Source organism: Rhinopithecus roxellana, chromosome 14, assembly GCF_007565055.1.
Source record: "Rhinopithecus roxellana isolate Shanxi Qingling chromosome 14, ASM756505v1, whole genome shotgun sequence".
NCBI classification, from domain to species: domain Eukaryota; kingdom Metazoa; phylum Chordata; class Mammalia; order Primates; family Cercopithecidae; genus Rhinopithecus; species Rhinopithecus roxellana.
Window position 1 is genome coordinate 65462795 of NC_044562.1, and position 9890 is coordinate 65472684.

At 44.6% G+C, this 9890-nt stretch overlaps 1 protein-coding gene across 4 annotated transcripts in view; it reads right to left on the bottom strand.

The window, feature by feature from the left end:
* ATG16L1 (autophagy related 16 like 1) overlaps positions 1–6541 on the bottom strand; it is a 44818-nt gene extending 38277 nt beyond the window's left edge. For 3 of the 4 annotated variants that reach the window (XM_010353141.1, XM_010353140.1, XM_010353139.2), the window contains exons 1-2: positions 6161–6541; positions 1936–2029 (exon numbers count right to left, since the gene is read on the bottom strand). In XM_010353141.1, the coding sequence (XP_010351443.1) occupies positions 1936–2029; positions 6161–6275 (209 nt within the window). In that variant the 5' untranslated portion in view covers positions 6276–6541. The remainder of the gene's footprint in view (positions 1–1935; positions 2030–6160) is intronic. The other variant, XM_030916409.1, reaches the window with a different exon arrangement.
* Positions 6542–9890: the final 3349 nt, after the last annotated feature.

Sequence of the window (9890 nt, forward strand, 5' to 3'; positions counted from 1 at the left end):
TCCCAGGGCCACAGCCAGGCAGGATCTCCTGAACTGTTACAAAGCAAGGACGGAAGTGAGGCCCCGCCAAGCCATCTGTTCTCTGGTATCTTTCCCACTCCGTCCTCTACCAGGAGACCATCCTGCCAGATGAGGAGACGTGAGAGCAGCTACAGCTCTAGGAGTAAATACATCAGGCTACAGCTACCATTTCTAGACACCATAAATCACCAACCTTGTTTTTACAATTGCTAAATGTGTGGAGATTTCAGAGAAATAATGGTTACTGTTCCCATACCAAATTTAACATGCAAACACAACGAATATTATGGAAGAGAACAATAAGACTTCAAATATACATAAATGCACACAAATGACCCAGTAAACACAAATACGCCACCATGAACAAATATGTATCTCATGAAATATTCTAATATTCTATTAATACACACACACACACACATATATATTTGGGACTGAGTCTTGCTCTGTCACTCAGGCTGGAGTGCAGTGGTGTGATCTTGGCTCACTGCAACCTCCGCCTCCCAGGTTCAAGCAATTCTCTGCCTCAGCCTCCCAGGTAGCTGGGATTACAGGCGCCTGCCACCAGGCCTGGCTAATTTTTGTATTTTTAGTAGAGACGGGGTTTCACCATCTCGGCCAGGCTGGTCCTGAACTCCTGACCTCGTGATCCACCCGCCTTGGCTTTTCAAAGTGCTGGGATTACAGGTGTGAGCCACCGTGCTCAGCACACACTGGTGTATTTCTAATCTAGTTCTTAAAGAAAAATAAGAGCTTATTGCAATCTGCTCATTTGATTTCACAATCTACTAATACTGATGCTCCTCTACTTACTGAGGCTAAGTCCCTTTAAACCCATCAGAAGTTGAAAATATATAGTAGGTTGAGAATACATTCAATACATCTCACCTACTGAGTATCATAGGTTACACTTACATTAGCCTACAGTTGGGCGAAATCATCTAACACAAAGCCTATTTTATAGTAAGTTGTTGAATATCTCATGCAATTTATTGAATACTAAACTGAAGGGGAAAAACGGAACGGTTGGATGGATACTCAAAGTACAGTTCTACTGAAAGTGCATCACTTCTGCACCATTATAAAGGTGAAGAATTGTAAGCTGGCCAGCATGGTGGCTCACGCCTGTAATCCCAACACTTTCAGAAGCTGAGGTAGGTCGATCATTTGACGTCAAGTGGTCGAGACCACCCTGGCCAACATGGTGAAACCCTGCCTCTACTAAAAATACAAAAACTAGCCAGGTGTGGTGGTGGGCGCCTGTGATCCCAGCTATCTGGGAGGCTGAGGCAGGAGAACTGCTTGAACCCGGGAGGTGGAGGTTGCAGGTTGCGGTGAGCTGAGATTGCGCCACTGCACCCCAGCCTGGGTGACAGAGGGAGACAGTCTCAAAAAAGAAAAAGAAAAAGAAAAAGAAAAATTGTAAGCTGAACCACTGCAAGTTGGGGACCATTTGTATGTTGAAAAAAACACCAACCTAAAAAGGATCAAATAGACCCATACTGCACAAAAGCAATTTTTTTGTATGTACCAATCAATCCTATATTAATAGGATCTACAAAAACCTGCTCAGAAATACTTAACTTGTCTGTGATTATTTAAAAACAAACAAAGAACCAAAAAACATGAACCCTGGCAGGTTAGATGAGAAACTGATGTAGGGTTACCACATGAACCCGCCTTAAGAAATTTCTCAAGCTGAGAGCACTGTACTGATAATAACCTTTCTAGGTATGTACATACCTTTTAAAAAACAATTTTAATTACACGGTTTTAGTTCTTATTTGAAAGGAGCTGACAAAAACCGGAACACAAAATAGTACTTGATTTGCTTTTAAACTAGAGAAGTGACAACTGAACTGAGATAAATCTCATTAGAGGAGACACAAATAATACAGGTTAGTTTCAAAATACCTTATCTCATGCCTGTTTGGTACGTCATGTTTTTCAGCCTGTAGTTTCTGGGCCAACACTGAATGAAGATCTGACTTTTCCAGCAATTTGTTATCTATTAAAATAAAAAAGTCAGAAATGAAGTTATTGTAACATATGTACACTTGCTAGGTACCTACCTTGTCATGTATTGAAGAAAAAAATACAGGAACATACATTCCTCAGCCATAGTAACCTACAGAATCACCTGCAAGAATGTCTTCTCTATTAAAGGGAGCTGAAAATGCTTCCTACCCCCGAAGTTATTTGTTTCTACCTTGGGAGGAAAAAAGAAAAAGAACCACACTAAACAAAATGGCAAAGGGAAATGCCATGGACCTTTAAGTACTACAGGAGAACTTTACCATAATTGACACATTAAATTACTTTTTAGGTCAGGGAACTAGAAATATAAATAAATGACAGTCCCCAACATGAAGGAGTTAACATTTAATTCAGTCAAGTATAAAAAGGTACAGAGAATATACTCTGTACTCATTTTTATGAATGGTGTCACAGGTGGTGACATATGAGTTAAGTCTTAAAAGAAGATGATAGGCCACGCAGAAGGAATAACAGAGTCTTTTGCTAAGTGGCTGGAAATAAAGGTTGAAGCCAACACTGGAAAAAGCAGGATCAGAAATTCAGACTTCTTACTGGCAATGATGAAATAAGAAATTATAAAAGCAGGCAGTTACATTAACAGATCCGTATTGGTAAAAAGTCAAAGATTATTCTGAGACTCTTTGCTCAGGCAACTGGGCAGAGGATGCTAAAGTGTGAGAGAACACAGGAGGGGAGAGCTAAGAGAGGAAATGGGTTCTCTTTCCAAACCTAATCAATTTGACAGGAGACAGAGTACAGAAACTCAAAAGACAGGATTAGAAAGAACATGGAGTTACGAGTAATAGGCACACAGGCCAGGCGCAGCGGCTCACGCCTGTAATCCCAGCACTTTGGAAGGCAGAGGAAGGCGGATTACCTGAGGTCAGGAGTTCGAGAACAGCCTGGCCAACATGGTGAAACTACTAAAAATACAAAAATTAGCCAGGCACGGTGGCACTTGCCCGTAGTCCCAGCTACTAGGGAGGCTGAGGCACGAGAATTGCTTGAACCCGGGAGGCAGAGGTTGCAGTGAGCTGAGATCATGCCACTGCACTCCAGCCTGGGCGACAGAGCAAGACTCTGTCTCTAAATAAATAAAATGAAATAAAAAACAAGAGTAATAGGCATACAGGCACCAGTAAGATCAGATATGGGTACCGGTTCTGCAGGTACCAAGCAGAACAAGACAAGGTTTATGCTAGTGACTACTCCTGTTAAAAGAGCTTGTTTCTCTTTTAGTCTTGAGTCCCACTTCCTGATATCCGAAAAGAGAATTCCTGGGTAGAAACACTCTCATCTGTATTAGTCAAATGAATTAGCTCAGCCAAACTGGGCATTGGTTTCAACCTGGGACATCATGATCAAGAGAAAGGTTTAAAATCCACCAGTGTCAAAGGGCTCTAGTAAGATCTTCAGATGTTAAACCAAAGCTTGGTGCCCTGTGATAATTTTAGGTTCTTTCAAAAAACAGAGGCATTCAAAAGAAGTCCTTCTCAAAGGTTGCTCCCTGAAGAGAAGGCTGGAGACAGAGGGAAGCCTTTCCCCTCCCCCTACAGCTTCTTTCCACCGTTCTCTTCAGACTCAAAGGCACGGACTGAACAGGGAACGGACTCCAGGTTGATGGAGGGTCAGAACTTGACTGGCCTGGGGAGGCTGGAATGAGCGGAATGAAGGTGTTTCGCAAACTGATAGAAACGATCTCCCTAAACGCCAATCCCTCCGCCTAAACAGAAGATCTTAACAAGCAAAGGCTGTCTCACTCTCCTGTTCATTGTTAGCTTCTCATCCCAGTCTCCTCTCCCGGTCCCTCAGGCAAGCATTACTGGCTACTCTAGTACCCTTTAAAGCTATCTTCTTTCCACAACTGACCTCTTATTTTGACTGTTCTACATGTTCCTGTCCCATCAAGATGCCATTTTCAAAGTGCAGGAAAACATTCCATTTGTGTCAAGAGATAATGCTTTACAATTACAGGCTATTATACAGATGGCTTTGAAAGCACTTATATGCACAGCACTGTTTTTATGAAGTAGGCAGGGCAAGCTTCATCCCCATTTTATAGATGAGGCAAAACAGGCTCAGAAAGTAAGTGAAAAGGTTCAGTGAGGGGTGAGTCAAGCCTCCAATCCAATTTGACTTTCAAAGGATATTAGCTTTTAAAGCATAAGCACCCAATAAGCACCTAATGAACTGATTTATGTCATCTGTCAGGGAATCATGTTTTGAGTAACAGGGACTTGTGCTTGCGGCCTTCTGAAACAGCACTGTTCTTCAGGGCCTCCTAGAACAGCAAAGCATCCCCTTTCTTCTCAGTTTTGTTAAAACAATGGGTGCAGTGAAAGCAAAGAACCATTTGCTGGGGGAGCCAGTGACAGAAGCAAATGCAAAAGTTAGTCATCAAGCCTGAGTTCATATCCCAGTCCCGGCTGGGCACGGTGGCTCATGCCTGTAATCCCAGCACTTTGGGAGGCTGAGGCAGGTACATCACCTGAGGTCAGGGGTTCAAGATCAACCTGACCAACATGGTGAAACCCTGTCTCTACTAAAAATACAAAGATCAGTCGGGCGTGGTGGTGCTCGCCTATAGTTCCAGCTACTAGGGAGGCTGAGGCAGGAGGATCTCTTGAACCTGGGAGGTGGAGGTTGCAGTGAGCTGACATCGCGCCACTGCACTCCAGCCTGGGTGACAGAGCAAGACTCTGTCTCAAAAAAAAAAAAAAAAAAAAAAAAAAAAAACTCAGTCCCACCATTAACCTGCAGTGCAACCTCAGAAGTTACCTATTCTCTCTTGGCCTCAGTTCCATGTGTGAAAATGGCAATAACCGGTCCTGCTTCATATATAGAATTTTGGGAAAGATAAAGTGAAATAACACATGCAAATAATTACCACAGTACTCAAATTTCTCTGCACAGTAGAGTCATGGGAAGCATCAAAAAACACTGATAACTTGGCATGCAGTTCTAGGCTGAATCTCACACACACACGATACCTGTGTCCTAACTTCATATATTGTGATTTAGTTGGTCTGGGTGTGGCTTGGGATTTGTAATTTTTTAAAGATCTACAGGTAATGCTAATGTGCAGCTAAGTTTGAGAACTACTGATTTTGCACAATCAGAATGCAAAAAAGGCAGCAATTATTATTTTGAATCCCATGATCAACATAACTTGGGAAAGTTGCCAGGTTTACTTTCAGAGACAGATGGAACCACCTTAGGACCATTACAATTTAGGTAAAGGTACAAACATTTTTGTACCCTTAAGCTGCAAGCAGTAAGGGGAAAGAAAACCACCTCTTTCATACTTAAGATTTCAGTAACAGTAAAGGTTCTGTCCCACCTAAAAGAGATTAAGAATCAAAATGTATAACACCAAGGTGGGGGGATAACACTTTGGTAGGCCGAGGTGGGAAGATGGCTTGAGCCCTGGAGTTGGAGACCAGCCTGGGAAACACAGTGAACCCTCGTTCCAAAAAAAAATTTTTTTTTTTAAATTAGCCGAGCGTGGTGGTGCGCGTCCGTAATCCCAGTTACTCGGGAGGCTTAGATGGCGAGGATCACTTGAGCCTGGGAGTTTCAGGCTGCAGTGAGCCGTGATCTCCGCCACTGCACTCCAGTCTCGGCGACAGAGCAAGACCCTGATCCCCTACCCCTCTTTCCCCGCAAAAAACCCACCAAGGTAGAGTAAGGGAAGTAAGTTTGAGGAATCAAAGGCCACCCGTTCCAGTGCATTCAGAAGGCAATGTTAATTCAGCGACTTAAAGTCAACGACCGTTTCATTAACCTGACCCCATAAATGGGATGTTTCTGGGACCTATTTAAGTGCATAAGCGTTGTGTGAGCTGCTGGGATTTACAAATACAAACACGAACTGTGCCTCCCCACAAAGATCGCACAGTTTAGAAGAGAAAATCCTCTAAAGAGAAAACACAAGTTAGAAAAAACATTTAAAAGGCTTGGGGCGTCCCAAGCGCGGGGTACCCGGGGCGGCCGCCAAGCGTGCGGGCGGCGCCGAGGACTCGGCCTCAGGTTTCCGCGGGCGCCCCGCATGCTTCCGCGGGACTCGCCCGCCCCGCTCCCAGCCCGCAGCGGCGCCGCTCACACTGCAGGATGATCTCCTCGAACGCCTGTCTCTGCAGCCGGTCCCGGCGCCTCAGTTCCTCCGAGATGTGCCGCTTCCAACGGGGGAAGTCAGCGGAGCGGAGGCCCGACGACATGTCGCTTCCTGTCCCGGCACCTCAGCGCCACCGATGCGAGCGGGGGCTGGCGGCCGTGGCTTGCAGCATGAGGCAACCAGCGGACGCGGGAAAGCCAGCAATCCCGGAGCTCACCTCCACACACCGACCGTCCCCGAGGCCATCCGGGACTGTCTTCCGGCTCCTGCCGGAAATGATTTTCCAGAGGGCCGGAAGACCCTCCCCCTCACCCGGCGTATCACGCCGCACAGGCTCAGGGGCCGGTGCCTAGCAAGGCGCTAGCTAGTGACGCCAGCCTGTCGCCGGAAGCGTCAGAGGCAGAGAGGTGGCCGCTTGGGGGCGTCCGGGCACCGCGCAAGGCACAGCTCCGGGCGGGAAGGAGGCAGGAAAGGGGCCACTTCCTCCTGACTGCTTTCTTTTGCTACTTTTCAACCCTTTTCGTGTTTTCTTTCTTGGCCTGTTTCCCGCAACTTTTTTTTTTTTTTTTTTATCGCAGTTTAGGAACAAATGGGGTTCCCTCCCTTCATAGTAGCTCTGTGACTGTGGATGATGGCAGCCTCCCTAAGCCTCAGTTGTCAGGTAATCTGTAAACTGGGAACAGTAGTGATACCTACCTCAGAAGGTTGTCACGAATAGTAAAAAGAAAAACCCATGTAATGCAGTCAGCACTGTGCTTGACACAGGGGAAACCTAAGTTTACAAAGACACTCGGTGTCTTCCCAAGGCCTACCCTGACAGCAGAAGCGTTGCCATCTTGGATAACTGTCACCATTTTAAGTTCCCCTTGATTAAAAAGCTACCTAAATCCAACCCAAAAACATGAGCCTAATGGCGAATGTCCGCATAACCAGAAACATTCCAACCCTAAGATAAACCCCCTTCCAACCAGAAACATGCCAACCAGGAGATAGCCTCCCCTCTGATCAGAGACTTTCCAACCCTGCAATAAACTTTCCCTCATATAGAAACATTATGAACCTGCAATAAGCTCACCGCTTCGTAAACCCTTAAACACCCTTAGTGTGTAAGAGAAAATGCTCCTGACCAAAATCAACAAGAAGTCCCTCTCAGGTTTATTCTCCAAAATAAACCAGACTTTGACTGTTAAGGTCCTTTTCGTGTTTCTTTCTTAACTCTTACATACCTGAAGTCAGGGTGCTTTGGCAAGAGTGTCCCAATGAACTTGGAAATAGTTTTTGTGGTTTGTTTGGGTTTTTTTGTTTGTTTGTTTGCAATGGAGAAGAGGACTGGAAATAGGAGCTAAGAAAGATGTGAATCGTGTATCAGAGTTTGTCTTCATTGTTAGAATCCTAGAAATTGTGGCCTGACAATAAATGGAGCCTTGGAAGGTGATCTAAGGCTGTAGAAGTTGAAAGGGGGAGATGAAGATCCTCCTGAGAAAGTTGTGTCTGTGAACAAGCTCAGTAGAATGGAAAACCCAGTTCTGTAATAGAGTTGGTGGAGCTCTATCTGCCTTTAACTATTTACTGGCATAAAAATGGAACCAGACAAAGTAGGTGGCCAAAAGAGGGGAAAGGAATATCAGAAACTACCTTCTCTTTCAGTGTGTCTCAAGTCCAGAGGAAGGTCCTTAAGAGACAGATAAGAAGAACTTAGGTGGCCGGGTGCGATGGCTCACGCCTGTAATCCCAGCACTTTGGGAGGCCGAAGTGGGCAGATCACGAGGTCAGGAGATCGAGACCATCCTAGCTAACACGGTGAAACCCCGTCTCTACTAAAAATACAAACAAACAAACAAACAAAATTAGCCGGGCATGGTGGTGGGCGCCTGTAGTCCCAGCCACTCGGGAGGCTGAGGCAGGAGAATGGTGAACTTGGGAAGTGGAGTTTGCAGTGAGCCAAGATCGCGCCACTGCGCTCCAGCCTGGGCGACAGAGCAAAACTCCGTCTCAGAAAAAATTTAAAAAAAGAAGAACTTAGGCCGAGGAGAGGAGGACAGTCAGGCTTCTAGCACTGTAGTTAAAGATATTTCACTGGTAATCAGTATTGAGTGGACCTGAAGTCTTTGGAAGGATCCATGGGGATCAGAAATAGAAGTGACTTCCTCACGCACTGAACAAAATGAAAAAGTTCTGAAAGTGACCGAGAATGCCTTCAAATGCAGCAGTGGCACCACCCTTAAAAGATCATTACACTACATCTTGACAGTTGAGCACGTTAATTTTCCACATTTATGATTAAAATATGTTTCCAAGGCTGGGCATGGTGGCTCACACCTGTAATCCCAACACTTTGGGAGGCCAAGGTGAGAGGATCACTTGAGCTCAGGAATTTGAGACTGACCACCCTGGGCAACGTGATGCAACTCTGTCTCTACAAAAATACAAAAAATTAGTTGAGTGTGTTGGCATGTGCCTGTAATCCTAGCTACTGGAATGGGGCTGAGGTGGGAGGATCACTTGAGCCTAGGAGGTCAAGACTGCGGTGAGCTGAGATCGCACCACTGCGTTCCAGCAGCCTGGTCAACAGAGTGAGACCCTGACTCTCTCTTTCTGTATATAAAAATATGTTTACAAATTTGCAGTTGCCTAACCAGCAATTCCACTTACAGGAATTTATGCCAAGAAATATTTGGACACATGTCCACATACAAAAATCTTTGTCACAGCATTGTTTTTGGGTTGGTGTAAAAGTAATTGCGGTTTATAATAATGGTGAGAAGTTGGGGAAAAAAATCTACATTTCCAACAATAAGAGATTGGTTAAATTACTGTATATTTATTGCTGGAAATTGTTGATAGTAACAGCAGTATATGTCATAAATCAATTTATATAAAATTAGTGTGTCCCTAGCTCCTCAAACACAAATATTTGTTGATCACATGAAGAATAATTTCTAAAGAAAGGATGTGAAGCTCTCCTAGGCCTGCCCTCCTCCTAACTCACCAGTTTTATCTAGCACACAACCGCAACCACACTGAAGCCTCTTACTTCCTTCTGCTTACCGTGCTCCCTCCCATTGCAGGGCCTTTGGATTTACTGTGTTGGGCACATCTTCCCTTCTGATTTCTCCGAATTAATTTCTGTGTGTTCATTCTCATTTCAGTAGTCACTTCCTCACAACAGTCAGATAAGAGACCTTCATAACCAAATCTTATCTCCCTGTTACACGTGTACCTCTCCTTTATAGCATTGATCCCAGTTACAGCTTCACATATATTTGTATCATTACTTAATTAAAGTCTGTCTCCCCCAGTAGACTGTAAACTCCATGAGACAAGAGCTGTGTCTGGTTTTGCACATCATTATATCTCCAGCAAGAGCACGAAGGCCTTTATGTGTTAGGTGCTCAGTAAATGTTATTTAATTAATGAATGGAATATGTGAAAATACTAATAGTAGCATTATCTGTAGGCAGTGGTATTGCTGGTGTTTTTTTCTTATATGTGTATTTTACATGCATTTTCTAATAGGTAGACATTATATATGTATACTATGTATTCATGAAAAAGTTGGGCCAGGCGCGGTGGCTCACACCTGTAATCCCAGCACTTTGGGAGGCTGAGGCAGGTGGATCACCTGAGGTCAGGAGTTCAAGACCGGCTTGCTCAACATGGCAAAACCCCATCTCTACTAAAAATACAAAAAATTAGCTAGACGTGGTGTCAGGCACCT